Source organism: Cryptomeria japonica, chromosome 5, assembly GCF_030272615.1.
Source record: "Cryptomeria japonica chromosome 5, Sugi_1.0, whole genome shotgun sequence".
Lineage (NCBI taxonomy): Eukaryota > Viridiplantae > Streptophyta > Pinopsida > Cupressales > Cupressaceae > Cryptomeria > Cryptomeria japonica.
The window spans coordinates 124,437,399-124,459,638 of NC_081409.1; the positions used below are offsets into that span (position 1 = coordinate 124,437,399).

The window sequence follows — 22,240 nt, forward strand, 5'->3', positions numbered from 1 at the left end:
TTTCCATGAATACAAATAAGACACAATTTTCCTATTTTGAACATTTATTTTTGGTTGGATACTGTCATGCTTTTTAATTTATGTTAAAAATAATTCACTAGTTTAAATTTGAAAGCAAGAGTTATCTCACCTTTGCTGTATTAAATGCCACATTCTTGCAGTCTGGAAGAATGCTTACAGACCAAGCAGGTAGATGGTATGATTTATTTTGGAAGATGACATCTTTATCATGCTCTTCATCAGAGTTGGAAAGGAATGCTGCACAAACTCCTTGGCCAGTATAAACATTTGCCTGCCATAATAAAATCATTTTAAAGAAGAAAGAAAAACCATTTTATCCCAACAAGCATTTCACACGTGAAAACTAAAAAGTTATGTAGCTATATCCATAGTGTATTTCCAGTTTGTTTTTTTAAAAAAGAGAAAAAGTAAGCTAGGAAATTATTGTATTTAATATAGATAAATAATGCTCATTATAAAGAAAAGAACTTGTCTACGAAAATATTCACAAATACATACAACTCCATAATTTAATCTTCTTACAAAGTTCAATTTAGCAGACAACCAGCTATACCATAACTAATAGACAGTTGATCCTATAATTAAGCGACAGTGAACTGTAATCCTAGTTATTAGCTCATGAAAATCAGCATTGATGTTCTTTAGTGCATCATATGTAGAGAAAAATAATCATTCTTCAAGAATATTTTTTAGATTTACAGACAATTTAAGGTGACATCAATTTATTGGATAATTTCTGTACAAATAAATTAGTTTGCTTGGAAGTGTCTATATTTATGACTATGATTACTTATTTGAGAACAGTAGCCACATTATATCTTATTTTGAATGCAAGAAGCAATTATATCTGCTGTCACCTCCAAAGTTCCTTGCAAGGATTGCAATGTCAAGTTACTCTTTAAATTATTAAAAATGAACATTTAGTGCATTATTTTCATGCAGATTTTGGTTGAACATATAAATGCTAAACTTTATTTACTTTCTGCCATCGCCAAACAAAGTTAAGGTGTCAAATAGGGTCAAGTTCATACTTATTTTCATAGTTTGGCTCCATTTCAATTCATAAAATTTTACCTAATGAATTTGCTGAAATGTTTAGTTTTTATTATTTTCCTCATTACAGAACTGCATATGACATATTTTTCTGCATTGCCCATGTCAATTTGTATCATGTTTTATTTTTGGGTGTGCTACTAAAAGAAATGACTTGTCTATTTTGTCAACATTTCTGTTTGTCGACCATCTATATTTCCAAACTTAGTTATTTTCCTCCTCCCCATGTTCCTCCTCCCCATGTTGGCATATTTAAGAACAGTAGCCACATTATACCTTGTTTTGAATACAAGTTCCTTGCAAGGACTGTATTTCAAGTCTCTCCTATATTATTAATCTTTAATTAGTGCATTATTTTCATGTAGATTTTAGTTGGACCTATTTATGTTGCCATTGCCAAACAATGTTAAGAAGTCAAATAGGGTCAAGTTCAATATTTATTTTCAGAATTTGGTTCAATTTCAATTCATAAACTTTAACCAAAGGAATTTGTTGAGATGTTTAGATTTTTTATTTTTCTCATTACAGAACTACATATGATATATTTTTCTGCATTGCCCATGTCAAATTGTATCTTGTGTTTTATTTTTGGCTATGCTACTAAAAAAATGATTTGTATATTTTGTCAACATTTCTGTTTGTCAATCATATATGTTCTCAAACTTAATTCTCCTTCTCCCTCTATCTCTCCTTTAGTTCATCCAGGTTACTTGGACCTTCACTCTAAATTCTTTCAGCCTCAAACTAGCTTTATAAGCTGATCATTACTTACCAGTTATTGATGAGACCATTGTTCAGCCCAGATATCTTCAGCATTATTGTTCTCATGGTTTGAATATTTCCCTTGGCCAATTGGGGGTGTGCTCCCATGAGCGGCAAGTTAAGACAGACCACAATATTTTGCAGAGTGTGAATTTACAGCCTTTATTCTCTCTCACAGGTCAAGACTAAGGAGTTTTTATTTTCTAGTGCCCGGTCTACCATGAAATCCATGGGAGGTACAATTGTTCATACAAAGATTATGGTGATTCTCTATCCACTTTTTCCTGCTACCCTGATCAAAGATGCTTCACTGTGGTGGCTAAATCTACCAAATTGACTACTTCATTCTTTCAGCCCATCACAAATGTTGAGGCATTAAGTGCCCTTTGGATACTCGTATCCATGTACAGATTGAAGAACATCAGCAAGTCACTGCTCATGTCTGCTATGGTTAAGGCTCCTTGGCATCCCGGCTCTCATTCTAATGGTTGTGGCTCTATCTCTTTTAAACATCAGTTACCCTCTCACATTCCTCTTCCACAACACAGATCTCAAGGGAAACTCACATTACCAGTGCTTTACCTACTATCAGCAATTATTCATCTTCAAATGTTCGAAAAAGTTCTATGCTGAATTACCTTTCAGGATTGTCCAGCTTGGCCCCCTCAGCCCTAGACTTTACCCAAAAAGAATTATAAATATTGCATTGGTACTCCTATAGTATTGATGATAATATCTTTGGATCCTCCAACAAATCCAAAACACTATCACCTAAGGATTTTGATTCTCTACAAGGATGGTCTTCATCTCCTTCCACTACTTTGTATGGTCCTCTCCTCACACATACTTGTACTATTTTGGGTTTACTCTTTTCATGTTAACTCCCATGTGTCTTTAAGTTTATTTGTGCTTTCCTACTTTTCTTGCTTTATTGTATTTGCTTCAAGTCTAGGACTCTTTTGCCCTAGTTCTTTGCTACTGTACCTGCTGTATGTTCCAGTCCCTTTGACCCATTCTTGGTCACGCATGGACATTAATACAATTTCTTTCTTTCTTTCTCTCTGTCTGCACACAAGTGCACACACACAAGAAAACAAGCACACATGATTCTTCTATTTCTTTGAACAAAGACCACTCGGTTGATTTTGGGGGGTTCTATATATCGGTCATCTATCTCATACCTGTTAGCCATGCTTGTAGGTTTGATTGTGTGCACTCAACTCCTTTTAATGTTTTCCACTTTAAGTTCCTAACTACCAGGTTTGGAATGTCAATTTCAAAATGCTTAATCTTACCTTCATTTCATTAGTAAGCACACATCATATTGCATTGAAGAATTGAAAATTGAGAGAGGCAGAGCACCATAGGACTTTGCATTAATTGTGGACAAGACAATTACCTCCTGTAAAGGGCCAAGGGACAGATTCTTTTCCTCCCCGTACAGTAGTGCAGAATCACATAACTTTATTGCTTCATGTAATTCTTTGAGATGGCCCCATTTTGGCTGTCTTAGTAATCCTGCACAAATGCATTTATCATCAAACACCAAAAGAAAACAGTATTGCAAATTATTACAAATATCTCACGAGCATCATTATCCTTCTTTTCATGTCTATATTATCATCCACAGTCCTGATTAATCTTGTGAATATATAGACATCATAAACAAAAAAACAGACATACCAAATTCATCTATAGGAGCATCATAATCATAACTCGTTGTGATGAATGGCCCCCCAGCTGTACGTGCAAAATTGGTTCCTCCATGATACTAAAACACTCAAATATGCATTTTCCCTCAGTTTGAATTTTAGTAATGAAGATACTACTCAAGTAAAGAATACGCCCATTCACAGTAATATTTAACTGTTCTCAGTAAATTTAATATACATATGCCCAGAAAATATTAAGCTTATCCATGGTAAATCTAGGTCCATTAATTGAATTTAAAAATATGGTCTCTTTCTATGTATTAAAAACATGCATACCATATAATAATTTTGGTAGGTTCCCCCCTTCTGAAAAAATCGAGCTACACCAAATGCAATGTCCTCAGGTGGCCTGTGAGGATTACGACTCCCAAAAGTTTTGAACCTGATAATGTAGAGTTATAAATAGTTATACTTAAATATTTATAAATGTAATGGATGATTTACATTAGAAGATTTGGTTGCCTCATGCCTTCAATGGATTTTTAATCTAACGAGATTCTGTTATGTCAGAAACTGAAATTATATTAAAAAAATTACCTAGTATGTCAAAAATTGCTATCTAATATAAACCAACTTATTTGCCTACATGGAAAAACAAAGGATAATTATACATCAAACCCATCTTAAAATTAACTTATCAAGATCTGTGTGATTAAGAGAATGTGCCAGAAAGGACAAAATTATATCAGAGTCCATAGATGACCAAAGTAGGTCAATGGAACTTGAATGTATAGCTAGTTACAATAGAGAAGAACCACGGGAAGGAGATCCTAGGCTACAAATATAACTAATTATAAAAGAAAAAGAAAAAACAAAGCAAGAGTGAAACCAAAACCAGTTAATATCTCTTAACCGCAAAATGTTAACATGCTTAACCATGAGAACAGTTTGCAACACAAAAACTAGCGGCATCATGGCTGACTACAAACACTAAAATATGCCATAATCAATTTTCCTCAGTATCTTACAGAGACAAATAGAAAGAAAGAAAAGTATGTTAAATTTTCATTGGAAAAGCTTATTCCTAAAGGGACAAAACAACTAATAACAAGATATTATTAGTTAGAATAAATAAACCCTCAAAAAAATAATATAACATAACACAACTTGTATTTGTAACATGATACATCATTGAATTAAAAATATATATACTTAACAGACAACATCATGTAGTTAGTTTATTTTCAATTACCTGTTGATGTAATTTAAGATGTACTGACTTATAGAAAAGAATGTTAATGCATCTATCTATCAGCTACCTTTACAATTGTTATGCTCCTTTATTCTATCACTATGCTCAGTAGTTGTATCAATCGCTCAAGCATATGTATACACGCATTTATCAACATTTGCAATCCATATCACATCGACCAGATATGACTCTTTTACAACCAATCCACCCAGTCAGATATCCAAACCCTTTAGCCTCCTTCCTCAGAGTTTGGGGGCAGGTTTGACCCCACTCTCACCATCTCAGTATTTTCCCTGAAATTTTTGCTTCTTCACAGTCTCGTATACAAATCTGCTGACCTACCTATAGGATGATTGGCCAATCAACATCCACTTGGTTAGTCTATGCATTGTTGATCCTCATCATTATCTCACCCTGCTGTAGTTATCTAGTTACCCCTTACCACTGATCTGGCTCTTGTCATTACAAATAACTAATTCCATGTTAAGCATGTGCATCTTTTGTTGCTCATCCATGCCTCAGCTTTTGGTATGTGTTGTTTTTTAGGCTCTTGAAATAAGATGACCAAAATATACTTGCATGTTATTACATTAAATAATGTACAAACATCTCAACAGGTAAATATATTGAACAAAGGAATGAATAGGATGGATGTTAGTAGCATACAATAACATAGAATACAAACAGACTTATTTGAAGAAACGCAACCCTTGCTAAAGATACAAAGCTCAATAACTAATTATTAATGGTATCACAAGCTCCCCATGCCTTGCAAAACTCACAAAGATACATGATAAACAGAAAATTGAAATTTGAAGGTGCACTAATGCATTGAATTCATCTAAAATCAAATTAAAGAGACATCACATTTGAAAAAAGTATGAGTGAAACTAATCCCAAGCTATATCCATATCTGTATGTTACTTTGGCAAATAACATCTGTTTTGACAAGAGTCAAAACCTTATTCTTTCTCATGATGATGTGGATACCCATAGATTGTCAAAAACAGCCACTTGTGTGCTTAGGTTGGCAATATGTTTCGGCTTTATTAAGTATTTCAGAGAGAATCTTAGACACTCATCCTTCATTTTTAGTTTATTGTCAAGGATCTTTACAATAGCAACAACTACTTCATCAATTGCAATGAACCCAAATACTTGTTAATTTTCCATTCTACATGCTCTATGTTGATAATTACAATGCAGTTTCAGCTGGAGTTTCTATCATTCATGTGTTGCATTTCATAGTTATAACTTAATTATGCTTTGTTAAATAAGTTATAATACATCAACCTTTTTTGGATAAACTTCTGTTGAACCTTGCTTCATAGTTTCACATTTTTCCTTCAAAATTTTATCTTCAGCCAATAATTCCTGATTTTAATTCTTTAATCTTGAGATCGTTATTTTATTTTGTCAAATTTTCTCTTACAAAACAATTTCTTTATCTAAGCTTTCTTTATTCAATATTTTCAAAACCAATGTATATGTGTATGTATGTGTGTATATGTGCGTGTATCTCTCTATGTGTACAAATCTTTTGTAGCTTCATTTTCTAGAAAAATAAGGCATAGGATTACCAGCTCTATTGTAGGATTACGTAGTGCACTATACAATGTGGTTATCAAGAAATCACCAATATTTTATTAGAAAATTGTGAAGTTTAGTTCTGAAAATCAACAGCTAGGTCTAGAGTGAGAAATCATGCTGTTTTATTTCAAATCTCACACACCATGATTCATGGGTTCAGTTTTTATTTGCAAAATCACATGAATTTTTTTTAGAAAAAAAATCGTGCGGTTTACATCTGCAATTCATGCCTCCCACAAAAGAAAATCATGGCAATTTTTTAGAAGAAAGAAAATCGCACAACATTTTCAACAGTCATGGCTAGGGCTTTAATCATTTTTTTTACAATGTGACAAATTCTAAGGTTTTTTGTGAAACTCACACCTAGGGCTCATCAAATTTGTGGCCAAGGAAAAATAAATGCAACAACTAGGGTTTACTTTGCCATCTTTTTTGTGCGGAGGATTTGATTAAGGTTTTAAAGCCAAGGCACAAGATTTCATTATTTATTTTCTTGGGCTATTTATGGAAGATTTTCTATCAAAGTATTGTGGGCAAGTTGAGTTTTGATCTACGGTCACTACAATGGCTAAGACTATAGGTCCCATTGCAGTGATGCAACAAAGATGGAGCAGACTTAAAAGGTTGACAGCCATGCACTTTCAATATGGATATCATGAAGTAAAATGTACTGAGGCATTTCTAGAAGCTAATGCTGACACACTTTTTCACCATGTTTCAAGGTCTTCCAAATGCATTGCTAAAAAAGCTAAGGATTACTATGCCAAGATGAATTGAACATATTTTAAGAAGCTAAAACTTTGAAGACAAGTAGGAATTCAATGTAGATAATGCTCAAAATGGATGGTTGCCTAGTTAGCTTGGGAGTCATATCCTTGTAAGGGTTATGAGACAACTTAATGGAACCCAAGTGTAGATCAACATGGATTGTTGTCCAATGGATCAAGAGGTCCGTGATTTGGGGAAGTGGTAATCCAAGAACTTGGAAATTTGACTTAGGTCCTACACCTTAACGAAGGTTCGAGACAGCTTGATGGGGTTCTACCTAGTGTAACATAGTCACCTTAGTTACAAGTTATTTTTTCTATTTTTTAGTTTGCTATTTCAGTGTTGGGTGAGTCATGTCATGTTCATCCTTTTGCATTGTTTCATCCTCCATTCTCTAAATAAGGAGATGAACCTCTTTGTAAGAGGTATCTTGTAATTTAATAGAATATTAAAATATTGTGTTTTATGAATTTTTAGAATAGATACATCAACTTTATTGTCTAGATTCTCTTGTGGAAAATTCAAGGTGTCTTGACATTATTTGACCAAGTTATGGTAAAACCACCATTCAATGATTTTCCTATATTTGACATGTCCAGCAGATGTATTTTCACCTAAACAATTGTATGCGCCTTGATGTATCATCTTAAGATGTTGTATATAAAGATTTATCTCTATCCTATATCCTATTAACAATATGTGCCATTAAGCAATCTGGAATGTTTTCTCAAAAGTTTTGGGGATCAACTATGGAATTTGGAGGCAAAAATCTTGAGCATTGAGGAGATTATTAAAGTTCCCCATTATCAATTATATCTATCACACTTTTTCTAGTCAGACTCGCTCCAATTTGGATAATCTTATTGTCAAAAGTTATATCTCAGCACTAATAAATGTTTTGTGAAAATTTTGTTATATTCTTATCAATTGTAGGCTTACGTGGTGCACTATACAATGTGGTTATCAACAATTAGATGAATGGTTGTCTTAAACAAACATTGTTAATCCTACAAATAGTATTATATTGTCAGGGCAAGCATACTGATTTCCCAACAAGTGCTCTGTATGCAAGTGAGCATTGTATTAAAAAATACACAGTCAATAAAAGAATGATTCTCTATATGCTTTGTAGATTTTTGATTGGTAAGATTTCTATTTCCAATTACAACATTTTTTAATTGCAACTTGTAGTTTGATAGTGTATATTTTGTAGTAAACATTTTTTATGTCATTTTCAAGAAATCGAATATTTTCAGGAAATGTGGTTTCATCACAATTACACAAGAATGAATCTTCCTAAACAATGGCTTTCCTAACAAGGCTCAAATTCAGACACTAAAATAGAAAATTCTAAGAACTTTATCCACAATGACCTTTCATAAAGCTATCAGCTATCTTCAATTCGTAGTCCTCAAATTTATCGACCTCCCCTATATTGCATGGCAAGTAAACTTCCCAATTAAGAGTTTCGCTCACGAGCATGGGATTACTTTTAGAAGTCTGTTCCACCTTTTTTGGGTGCCCTTCAAGCAAGCAACTTCAAAATAGTAACACCTAAATGCAAGGATGTTTGAATCATCCTCAAAGATGCAATTGTTACTTATTCTGGAATTATCCAACCTTCTCAAGCAATGGCAAGCATAGCAAAAGCCATATCTTATTTTCTATTCTTATTTTGGCTACAATATTGAGGCTGAAGTACATGTACCTTAAGTTTCTTTATCTTTTTAAGCCATCACTACACTTACAGCCCTAAATATTAAGCTTCTAGTTCAAACTTCAATTTATGTGTTCTCCAACCATATAACCTATTGTTCACACTTCACATCATACACTACATTGTTCTTGTCAAACAACATATTCCATCTATATACTCTAATATTCCTTCTATACACCCTAGTAAGTTTATTACACCATACTAGGATCACTTTCCTATATTGTATGACCAACAACTTTCAATGTATGGCCTTTATCAATTACAATCATTGCATTTCTATCTAGAGCATCATACATTGGACAAACAAGAAAAAGCCTAGCTATGATGTTCTAGAATATGATTTTTATAAACAAATTATCAACTATCTTTTTCCCAACGTGTATGAACACATTAAAAAGTGGCAAGCAAAATTCCACCAATCCTACCTCACCTTGTTTGAACAATGATGATACATACCACATTGAGGATCAGCTAGACCAATTGGATGCACTAGTCAAATCCATCTTGGAAATTCCTTCTATCCACCCTCTTCGTCCATTGATGCTTATTTGATTACAAAATATCCACCCTCTTCACCCATTGTTGCTTATTTGATTACAAAATGCAAGACTTGATATCTAGAGAAGGTGACATGCAAGCCAATACAAGTGCCCCCATGAGCACATAAATGTCAAGTACGAGAGTTCAACTCTTCACCTATAACTTCACAAGCAAGACCCAATAATCCTTCATCCCCTACCAAGGAACTTAATTCCATTCAATTTCCTTGCCTACATAATGTTATCCATGAGATAATTTTTATTTCCTTTAAGTTATGTTGGATATTGCCAACATAATGAAATAAATGTAATTAAATAATTGACTATCACTTTCCCTAGATCATGGGTGAAGAGGCTCATATCCAAGATTTGTAGAGGCTCATATCCAAGATTTGTAGAAGAATATTGTCACTTAGAGTTTGTGCATATTTTTGTGAACCATGGACTTCTTTGTTTGGCATAATCATGCTCTCTTAACCCTAGATGAAGTAGCTCACATCAAGAAATTTGTAGAATAAGACTGAATTTGAGTTTGTACATATTTTGGTGCACTATGATTGGCCCAAGTAGGACACATGGGATGTCTTGCTCTCGACAAAAATTAGCAATCAAGTCTTATCTTTCTATTGCTCCAATATATTCAAGAGTCCAAAACCATACAATCTAATGAGCATCAATCTCACTATCAATATTTGATGTCAAAAACCACTTTGTTTGAGTACCATTGACACTCAAATGTGGATACCCAAGTCATATTTTCTACTAAGGCCTCATGAGTTGACTTAGAGCAAGGAACCCACTTTCAAAGCAACATTCTTAGTAGACTCAACTCACTTAGGGAAATACTACTAAAGATATTGAGTACAAGCAAGAGTTGAATCAATTGAGGACAATAGTAACTAAGATTGAGCAAATAGTATCAAAATCATTTCAAGGGAAAACTCCAAGGGACTAAGCATTTGGTCAAAATTTGTTGAGAATAAGAGATTATAGTTGAGCATTATCTCAAGAAATTGCACAATGGAAGTATACATACATTTAGCTATAGTGAAGCAACTATGATTAGTGGGATAACTTCGTCATGCTATAGGAGAAAATGTACCTCTAGGGGCATTTTCTTCAAATCCTTGGCTTTTGTTGCTCCTTTTGCTTCATTGTATTTATAAGTTGTGTCAAATGTGACTCCAACTTCTTTGTGGAGGGGGATAAATGTAGACAATTATATGTTATAATTATTATAATTTTTTGTGTCTACTTCATTATGTTTGTGATTAATTGTTGACTTAGACCATTTATTTTACATGGTAGTTTTGAATAGATAGATCAACAATTGTTGATCGTCGAAATGGCAATTCCATTGTCAAGATAAGGGCATTGAGTTTATGACAAGTCCTCACTCTAATAGAAAGCATTGTATTGAACATTACCTAAACAATACAAGCATTACTCTCTCTATATTGTTCATCAATATGATTTGTAATTCCAATTGTTCATGTATATTGCAACTCATAGTTTAAGCATAGATATTTATGGCAAAAACCTATAGTAAATCTTTTCACTTAAAAAAAGCAAACTAATACATTTTATACTCCCACATTTTTCTATATGGTTCAATCTCAAGGCCTCTAATATATATGACACTCAATTGCTTTTGAAAATCCTTATAACTTTAAACCCATTTCGAATCTTTTTAATATTGCTCCTTTAATTAAGGGCCTTCCTTGATTAACATATCAGTGTTAAATTGTTCCAACTTTAATAACTCCACATTATAATTAAATTCTATTTCTAAAATGTCCCTTTTATATCATAAACATTCTTGTGAAACAATAATACGCATCTTTTGGGCCACTAAAGTGCTTCTTTATTTGACAAGTACAAGGGTAAAGGACCCCAAGACATGAAAGTAACTTAGCAAGCACACATCTTCAGCATTTCACCAACCCAAAATTTTGGAACATAAGGACTTTTTAGTTTTTCTCCTTCTCTAAGAAAGAAAGCAAAGGAAACAAAGGTTAAATTAAAAGTGGTTAAGAAACCAAAGCTATGCTGGAAAAGGAATGCATCTTTGATAAGGTCAGCGAAATTTTGACAACTCTTCTTTTGGCAGACTCTTAAAGTGCATTTTTGTACTATGTTCTCATCTAATATCTAACAGTTATGTTTATTAAGAAAACATTCTAGATCAGTAATCAGCTCTTCATACATTATAGACCCTACTTAAAACACAGGCTTCTGAGGCCTTGTGTGCTCTACATTTCAAACAGCCATGTAAACTAGACACGTAATCAATTCCAGCCATGTCTAAAAATAATAATAATTTTCGTTATATATATATCAGAAAAAGACTGTCAATCAAGTGAGGTAAGGAGGACCACCACTTTTAGCAATTGTGCCAAACATATACGGTGAAATACAGGCCAAAAGAAAACCTTGGAAATACAGACAGGCAAGACATCTTAATCTATAGTGGATTCACAATTTGGAAAGCCATGGTATATATCATGTTAAAAAAGAACTTTTAAAGATTACTCTCTATAGAAAAAAAAAATTGTAGAAAAAGCAAACAAATGAAATGTATTTCCACAGAGAATCATCATTGAGTACCTACCAACCAGGCCAGTTCTCTGTCCACATTTTAGGCTTACTGTAAGAGTTGGGCGTAAACTGATCACAGTAAAACTGATTGCAAGTATTTATCTGCAGAGCACAGCATAAATATATCAAGTACTGAGAATTATTTAGTTGAAAGTAAAATCCTTGAGAGTAAAAGCATTATTTCTGCTAGATAATGGCAGCTGCAGATATTTTATAAATCATAATACATGAAAACACTGACAAATTATTTATGATCATTTCCAGCAAGAAGTTCCACTCTATTCGAACTCCAAATAATCAATTTGTCAAGCCACATTCTTGGCATTATTGTTAATTTGCTCATCACAGTTTCGAAAGCTATTGTAGTGTTAGTTTTTACAATGTCAGGATTAAACAACAGATGTCTCTAGTTTTTTAGTTGGAATAGTTTTTATTATTCTACAATCAATAGACAATTCATACATGTCCTCCTGCAATATATATACTGGACGATAAACCCCATGCAATTTTTAATTTCCTTAAATAATACTAAAATTATGATAAGCACACAAAATATATTGCTTCTAAAGGAAAATATTTGAAATGGTCATTTACCACTGGATCAGGAGCATCATATTGTTGGCACATTATCCAAGGCACACCTATATTCTGTGACAAGGCCATCTTTGCTGCCCACATTGCATATGGCTTTGCACCTTCTCCATAATTACTTTCCATATCACCATACTCGTTTTCTATCTGTCAAATGGAGTGCATAAGATCTATCAGAATCACATTAAACAATAGATCTATACAAAATTTGTAATAGCAAACCAACCAGTAACTAATATAGAATTGAAATCTGGCCAACCTTATCTATGTCCTACAGCTGTCAAGAAGGCATAAAAAACATGAGAACTGTCAAATAACCATGTAGTCCCCTCCTAAAAAGGAGCAAACACATTTTCAGCTCACCAGATGTTGAATGGTGAATATGATTCAGTCAAAAGGGGCTTATAGCCTCCAGTTCAACAGTTGATCATTACAAATTTTAGTATTGGAGTTTTGTACCATCAATGAAAATGAAACTTTGAAAGAATTGAAATGTGGTTTTGTATATTATGCTGGAAATAAATTTCAAGCGACTAGAAATGATAGAATCTAGATCTAGTTCTTCAACAAAATTAGAATTCAAAATTCTTTCTCTCAAAGCAATGACATGATATTAATTGGAAAGGAAACAATTTCTTGAAGTGGAGCTTTCATTCATTAAAGGAGAGAACTCAAACCCAACAAAAGCATTTGAGTCCAATTCCCTTGACTAACCCATGCTCTAGTACACAAGGAATTGAGCCCATTTGTGCTCAAATGATTGCGGAATGCCAAAAAACCCTCATCTATGCCCAATAAAAGAAAAGATAGAAGCCAAATTGTAGTGTTATTGAGCAAGACCAAATTATATATCAGGTAGAAGGTGGACCACAATCAAGAACCCAGATTCAAGATTTATAAATTTTATGTATTAATGGAACCTATAAATAATTGAACTATAAAGCAATTGAACCCAAGAACACAATCTATATTTATAGGATATCCCGTTCCACTTTCACTCACTAATAGTTTTTTTAATGCCTACCATTTTATTGGATGAAGAGTCCTTATTCATTCAGAGGTAGGCGGTCATTTACAAGACCACTAAAAAAGGAAGAAATTAGCAAAGATGATATTCTGCGGATGACATAAGTGCCTTAAGCGAGTATGGACTTTAACAAGTATACAGTGTTTTAGCACCATTTTAAATCAAGTAGATCACAAGTAAAATTATTTTAATCCACGAGGATTGCTATATGATATATCTTCTTCATAGAAGGCTATCAGCAAATACAAACCCCAAAACTAGTAATGATTATATAAGTTGTGTGAAGGAGCAATATTTTGTAAATCCCTTGGAATTGAGACATAACTAACAAATATTAGTAATCCAAAGAAAATTTACACTACTTTTTTGCAGATAACAAGCAGGGTCCACCGGTCAGATAGATAGTGACTCATCCAATTTTAACACTGTCGTTGCTAATCCTGTCATATGCTGCTAGCTCTATGAAGGTCCAAACAAAAATTTTGTCTGTGCATTCATCCCAAATTTTAGACAATCATTTTGTATTTATAATGTTAAACAAGCTTTCTATAGTAATAGCTTAAAGCATTTTCAATGATTCTAGGCAACTCTATGAAGCCTTGTTAAATATAAAGATAGATTCTATCTCATACACTTGATTCAGTGATATATGACTCAGGATTTGATTCCGCCTTGTAAACTGAGCTCAAAATCCATTAGTAATTGATAAGCTTATAGCACAATTCTTTAGGAAATGTTGACAAAACATTCAGTTGTTGCATAAGGGCGGGGGCACTACAAACAACTAGTGTACAATACAGAGAAATTCAAACAAGCTAGTGCCATTATTTTCTAATAATTAGCCACAAATACTGATACATTCAGACTTCCATAAATGTTACCGAATTAACAGTCCAAGGAACCTGAAAGAAAGAAAAAGTTCAAGCAAATAACATGAACACTTAAATATATGCAAAATCAACACAAAACATAGAGGGTATCCTGCCCATGTACATCTGAGCAGTTGTCTGTGAGAGTGAGTCTAGGTTGTATGTGTGACATTGTGGCACAGAGAGAAAGAGAGAGTGAGAGAGAGAGAGAGAAAGAGAGAGAGAGACCTGTGATAAAATTATAGGACCACCCTGTGATGCAAAAAGTTTCTCATGCTTCATCAGATCGACAATATATGTAGTGAATTTTTCCATGTATCTCTGAACAAATCAAAAGCATATATGTGGTGAACAGATCAGAAACATGTATGTGAATAAAATAAAAATTTCAGGCAAACTAAAAAACGAAAAAAATTGTTTGTTCCAATTCCTTGTCATCTAGTGTGTTCCTTCTCAAACAAGCCAGCTATCTAAATTGAAACAAATCCAAAAATTTGTTGTTCATTTACATCCAAACCTTAAAAGGCTCATTATTTGTTCGAAAAACTGTCCCAGGTACATAATGAAGCCAAATTGGTATCCCTCTGCAATGCAAAATTAACATCTAATCAACTTAAAAGGCATTTTCTGTAGTACAAATCCATGCATACGAAGAATAATAATCTAGCTCTGCCTAGAGAAATATGATTATAGGAACAAGAAAATCCAATTCTAGACAGCATGATTGTACAACACCAAAGAGTAAATCCTAATGATGCAAAGGATCCTATCAATATGTGATGGTTCATTTCACTAGTTTTAATCCCACCACTTCAACCTTATGAGCATCATCTAGTGGAATGAATGCCACTGGGACCATTCAAACTTATAAGAATCGATCAAGGTCAAATGATAGCTCATGAGAATTGTATCATTGAAAGGATCATTTAATCACTTGAGTTTTAGAAACTACATGATGTTAAACCCAAACATTGATTTCTGGAAATATTGTTGCACAGCAGAAACTCCAATTTCATTTAAAATTTTAAAAAGAAAAAGCTTGCGAGACTTAAAATCTAAGTTACCGCGTTAGCCCTTGGACCCCCTTTGTACCGGTCCTGGTTCGAACGGGTTCATGCCTCGGGTCCGGTTCAGACTGGGTTCGACCAAGGTTCGAAAAACCCAGAGGTGGTTCGTCCCTGGTTGAACCCAAGCGAACCCGGGCACTGGGCGGCCCAAAAAAGCAAATTATATGCAAAATTTAATTTTTTTTTTAATTCTGCCTGCTAACAAGTGAAACTTATACCCTAAAAGTGACTTCTAAAACATTATATTCACTCATTTCACCTCTAAAAGTGGCATTGGCTCATCTAATGTCAATGTCAATGTCAATGAGGAGGAGGAGGAGGAGGAGAATGAATTAGATGATCCATTTGATGATTAAACCTTATATTGTTGAAAGTTGAAACAATGATACTTGAATATTTTGTCATTTTGATATTAAACTTGATGTATATGATGCTATTATAGTATCATCATGATGCTATGATTACAAGCTTATGTTTGTTTTGTTGTTTATATGATGCTATGTGACATGCAAATTTTAATTCATGCTTATAGGCTTCACAAATATCAAAATATATATATATAAAAAAGTTTACATGTTTTTGTACTAACGAACTCAAACAAACGCAAACCCCTTTTCAAAATTTTGCCGTACCGGCATACCGGGTTCTTTGAACCTTAACTGGTAACTTAGCTTAAAATAAATGGCTTAAAAGGCATAGCATTTGCCATATGCTTTGTAAACAGGTTAGAAAGTCAAGCATACTTGGGCCAGAGTTGTGTTGGGATGGATAACCTCCTGGAAAGTCATGGTCGCCAGAGACAACAATTGTTGATACTATACATAGATTTATATCACTAGTTTTTATCTCACTGCTTTGCCCATGTGAACGTCATGCGACAGAAAGAGTGCAGAGTGGACCATTCAAACTCATGAAAATAATTCATCCAAAAAGTGACTGCTCATCTGAAATGTGTCATTGAAGGAATAACCTAAGTATAAAAAACTACACTCAGTCTATCCCATTAATGATATTTTAGAAACACTTAACATGGCAGAAACTCCAATTTTATTGAGCTGATAAAAGAATAATTATCAAATTAGATGGGTCTATGTACAGTTTTTATAAAAAGCAACTGCTTATGAGCCCATGGCATTGAAGGTCATGCCAAATACAATTAGCTTTTCCTGTAGGATGTGTGTGTGTCTGTGTTGTGTGTATGTATTAGGTTCATCTCCTAATTTAGCAGAACAGGCATGTTTTCTAGTTGCAGGAATCTCCAGTTTATTGATTAGGATTCAATATGACAAAGTCGTGCAGGAGTAGCCTTGATCTAACTGAGGTTGTCAGTAGGGAGACTCCACATGTATCATTGAGGACACTGGTACTGTGTGGCAGGCATTCCACCTGACAATCTCTGTAGCATGTATTTTTGCACTAGATAATAAGAGTATTCTTTGCAAGCATAAAGTATATCAAAAGTTGTGTAAAATAATCATGTTCTCAATATGATGTCAGATGGTTTGGGAGAGTTTTGCTTAGCATATGATTTCACTTAGCATCCTCATCTGGAATAAATATCACATGTGGTACATACATCCCAGCAATATGCTCAGAATGCCTTTGTTTTGTCTCTTATGGACATGGACATTCAAGAGTACTCCATTTCACCAGCAATGCTTGGAAGTCTCCACCCAGTGCTCTCAAAAAATATCCAAAAAAACTGTATTTAGTCTCACAAACTCAATGAAACCCTATCATGTTCACCCTCTTAACCTAAACCCAGGAAAATAGAATCACTACAAATTTGTATTGACTGACGCCTCCAAAAAAGTAATCTATTTTGGTTATTAGGCTCTCTCCTAGTTTAGCAGAACGGGCATGTTTTCTAGTTGCAAGAGTCTCCAGTTTATTGGTTAGGAGATGGAGGATTCAATAAGACAAAGTTGTGCATCCTCCAATGGAGTAGCCTTGATCTAACTGAAGTTGTCAGTAGCGAACTTCCAAAATATGTATTAACTATTATCTGCATAAATTTACAATGCTTCAATGGGAGCTTAATCTGAAATTTGTTGTGAATTGTTACACTAAAGTTGCATATTGCATTCTTGGTCTTCAGTCAACCTATCTTGAAAGAGAATAACGATGCATGAGTGCAAAAGGCAGAAACACAAACCCAAAAATACTGCATTCTTGGTCTTCAGTCAACCTATCCTGAAAGAGAATAACGATGCATGAGTGCAAAAGGCAGAAACACAAACCCAAAAATCCATTCGGCTGCAATAAACGGACCAATCCTCAAATTCACATAAAGCCCTGCCTGCTGAGCAATCTTCACAAACTTGACCAGATCAAAACGGTCTTCAAAGTAATACTGCACAATCACATATATAAAAAGTTAACTATTTTATCAAACTGCAGTTAGTGTGAAAGAGTCAAGCTTGCAGCAAAAGAAACTCAAACACATGGTGCATAAAATAGTAAATACATATTTGAAGAACAGATGTTAAGTGTCGAACTAGTATTTACTATTTATTATTTGTGCAGTAGATAAGGAATGAAACTTACGGTGCCTTCTTTAGGTTCATGCCCATTCCAGAACACATAAGTGTCGATCACATCAATTCCTCCTTCCTTGGCTTTCGCAATCAAATCTGGCCACATCTGTCCCACCCACACTGCTAATCAGTACAAACTACAACCTATACTGATTTATAAAAAGTAAACTTGGAAAACTTCTCCTCACACTACAACCTTAAATTTACTACTCACAGAATATTAATAAACCTGAGAGTAAGGTTTACTTCATGTAAATCGGTTTTATCATGCCACTGTATTAGATTTGTTAAGTTGCTTGTGTGATAGATAAGAAATTTGCAGCCCTAGCATAGACATCTATTTCTCCCTTTCTTTTCCTGTGCAGTCAGTCCAATATATTCGAGATCAATTGGTACTTCCCATAACATTATGTGATCTGTCATGACTTCATATATTATTAGATTTAATTAGTTGCTTGCACCATAAGAGTTTTCTAGTCCTGACATACTTATTTTGTATTCCATGTTTTCTTTGCTTGCCCAGTAAGTTCGATAAATCTGTCCAGATAGTATTTCTCATACGACCATGTGACTCAGGTATATCATACATACAATGGTAATAGGTTCATCAAATTGTTTGTGCCACGAGAAGCTTATATCCCTAAGACGACAATTTAATTTCTCTCTCTTCCTTGTTCGGTCTGGTTGTAGACTGTATGTAATATAAGACCCAAGGTCTCCAAGGAAAGAAAATATAAAGGTTTTAAACTCCAGCAGGCCACAACGTCCATTTGCAAATAAGATTGCCCACCAAATATCAGTCTGAAGTCTTATTTTTGTTTAATTCAATATAAAAAGTGAATCAGTCTGAGTTTTAGGCCAAAGTTGAAATTTAGTAAACTACGGGCTATAAGACCAATTAGAGCCGAAACACCATTGCATACATGTTCAAACTAATGCATTTAAATGACAGCCAAACTCCTGTTCGTAGTTCCATCGATTATGCTAGTAATGTACGCAAGCTAGGATCCCCCACATCTAAGAAGTTCAAGAAAGAGTAGGCAGGTCAAGAACCAGCACCATGACAACACATACATAAACGTACAGTTGGACTATACAACAATATTTAGTACTAAAAGCACATGCCGGTGAGACCAATTCGACACCAGTGTTTTCTTGTCGGAACCAATGAACATGATTGACAGTCAAATTCCTGATCATGGGTTCATCAAACATGCTAGCAATCTAGACAAAATAAACTCAGACTCCTCCTTTTCTAATTAATTCCACCAGGAGTCCAGCACAATCACTGCGATCACAGATACTCGAATGTGTACTCAACCCATACAAAATCATTCATTGTGAAAAGCAGCTAAGTATCAAGGCTTGAATCACAGTTTTGTATCTGGCCAAAAGGCAACCATTATCATTCTTGTCATCCAGAAGCCTTTTTCAAATTTCCATGGCTGTCTATATTCAGTGAATGTCAGAAACCATCCCATAGCAAAGGGCATTAAATCATCATCATCATTCTTGTGCTTAAGAAGCCTTTTAGTTTTCCATGACTGTCTATATTCAGTGAATACCAGAAACTATCTCATAGCAGAGTGCTGAACTAACTAATTAAAACAGCCAACATTGCTACTGGGCTACCACAAGCTATCTCATGAAACGGTGTACAAAAGTTAGACTAATAAAAACACCCAAACAAACTATTAGGCCATTGAAAACATTTGCATTATAATAAAGTATCTCAATGTGGGCTAATCACTTGTCTAATAGTCTGTCTAGTCTAGACTTGATATACAAAACTATTGAACTGTATATTAACAATGTATTAAGCATACCAATGTATTCACTCACCCGCCTCTAGTCTAGACTTGATATACAAAACTGAGCAGGAAGCAGAGCTACCATTGAACTGTATATTAACAATGACATAGCGTACTTTATGAAGTGGGTTTTAATCATAAGTCATGACAACTAATTTTTTATGTTAGCAGTGGCATTGGATTTCATGTTCGCAGAACAGTTTACATATTCTATGGAAGTGTGGAGAACACAGAACAGAGAAACTCACTGCAGGTACGCTCCTAGGATAATGAATGGAAGCTGACATGAGCAGTTTCCTCTGGCCATCAATAATAAGAGATCTATGATCATATGAAACATTTGCACCATACACCCACTTCAGATCCACCACTGCATATATGATTAAGGCACACAGGCATACTAACGGAGCTCTTTGAGCAACAGTTGCCATTGTTATTGCTTACACAAGCTTATTGGGCACTTCCCCATGCTAATATATACACATTTCTAAGATTATATAGAGAGAGAAATGAAGAGACAAAGCACGTTATGGAATCGTATGCCTTGTGTGCGTCTTGGTTTTGATGAGATTCAGGTGTATTGATTGAGTCGGTGAATTAAATATTTGTTGTAATCCTCAAATAAAAATAAATATTTGGTGATCTTGATTTTGGGTAACTGGGGCGATTGGGTGAAGAGGGGGTTGATGCCAGCCGATCAATGGCAATAAATTATTGTTGCCGGACATTCTAATATGTCTGGTATTGATTTACTGTATGATCTGGGTTGGCTTATAGCTGGCACTGAGTAACACCCCAAATCTTTTGGGGGCAGTGGGAACAGCTTGAGCTGCAGTTTTTCCTTTATCCAGGTGCTATTCTTGGACATTGGATTTTTGGCTGCAACAGGAATAAGGGATTAATCCATTGATTAGTTCTCGTTACAAAGAATTAAATTAAACAACCAAATCTGTTTTGTTGTCGGTAAGATTAAAGGCAAGATTTAAAAGAGAGGGAATTGCAAATAAAGACTACAAGTTGATACAAAAGACAACGGTTTTCAACGGTGGTCTCCGAAATTACGGTCTTTTAACGTGTTATCCTACAATGGCCATCATCTAGTCCAGTCCTTGCCTACTGTAGGCGTCCTCCCCGAGGTAAAACAGATAAAATATTATCATATTTAACATTTAGAAAATGTTGGCATGTTGGAAACCAGTTAGTTCCTCGTATCAATGTCTTCTGGATTTATTTATTTTTTATTATGTTTAAATGATGCAGGGCTAATCCTTTTAGCTAATCTTGTGTATTCATGTATTCTAAATGGTACATGGTTTTTAATAAAACGAAATTGTTGTTTTTAATGTCATTTAAGGATTTTATTGGTTGTTAAAGTATGTGATTTAACTGTTTATAGCTATTGTGCCATCTATTATGTACATAAGAACAAAAAATGGTTATTTAGAGATGTCCTCAATACCTACTTAAAGATTCCCTACAAATTTTAACTAGGCGAAGTACAAATGAACCACTGTTGGTACATGTGAAATTTATTAAATTGACTTTTAGTTATCATTTTAAGGAGTTAGATGAGCAAAGAGTGAATGGTCATAAGATGTTCGGCTATTGGATTCCTTTCCTTAAGAGAGGAGGCTACATCCAACAAAAAAATGTCTAATCAAGGTTTTGTATTTTTATTTTTTATTTATTTAATAAATGTAAAAGAAATGTTTAATTAAGATTTTGTATTTTGATTTTCAATTTATTTAATAAATGTAAAAAAATGTCTAATCAAGGTGCTTTATAAACAATGGCACGAAACATTAATATAGTTGAAATTTGAGCATGTCAAATTAATATTTGAATAAGACTTACATTATTGACTATTAATATTGATATAGTTGAAATTTTATCACAAAAATTTAATGCATTGAAAATGTAATTAAATTTAAACAATAATGTCATTTATATAGACTAATAAGAAAATAAATAAATGATAATAAAAATTAAATATAGATAATAAAATTGTTGCTATGTTTTGATTCTTGTTGATATTTTCTTCATGAAGTTTTTTTATTGTCTTATTTTTATACAATCTATTTATTTACATTGTTTCAATCATTTTTGTATATATATAATGGCATGAAACATTAATATAGTTGAAATTTGAGCATGTCAAATTAATATTTGAATAAGACTTACATTATTGACAATTGATATTGATATTGATATAGTTGAGATTCTATCACAAAAATTCAATGCATTGAAAATGTAATTAAATTTAAACAATAATGTCATTTATATAAACTAATAAATAAATGATAATAAAAACTTATTTATAGATAATAAAATTATCACTATGTTTTAATTCTTGTTAATATTTTCTTGGTGACATTTTTTTATTATC

At 33.7% G+C, this 22,240-nt stretch overlaps 1 protein-coding gene across 1 annotated transcript in view; it reads right to left on the reverse strand.

Annotated features, from left to right (window-relative positions):
• Window positions 1-20,829, reverse strand: part of LOC131068388 (beta-galactosidase 10) — a 44,859-nt gene extending 24,030 nt beyond the window's left edge. Inside the window, exons 1-11 of the mRNA XM_058003567.2 lie at window positions 20,103-20,829; window positions 18,054-18,149; window positions 17,747-17,859; window positions 14,957-15,023; window positions 14,668-14,760; window positions 12,547-12,690; window positions 11,966-12,054; window positions 3,825-3,930; window positions 3,520-3,607; window positions 3,236-3,354; window positions 131-292 (exon numbers count right to left, since the gene is read on the reverse strand). Of these exons, the coding sequence (XP_057859550.2) occupies window positions 131-292; window positions 3,236-3,354; window positions 3,520-3,607; window positions 3,825-3,930; window positions 11,966-12,054; window positions 12,547-12,690; window positions 14,668-14,760; window positions 14,957-15,023; window positions 17,747-17,859; window positions 18,054-18,149; window positions 20,103-20,285 (1,260 nt within the window). The 5' untranslated portion in view covers window positions 20,286-20,829. The remainder of the gene's footprint in view (window positions 1-130; window positions 293-3,235; window positions 3,355-3,519; window positions 3,608-3,824; window positions 3,931-11,965; window positions 12,055-12,546; window positions 12,691-14,667; window positions 14,761-14,956; window positions 15,024-17,746; window positions 17,860-18,053; window positions 18,150-20,102) is intronic.
• Window positions 20,830-22,240: the final 1,411 nt, after the last annotated feature.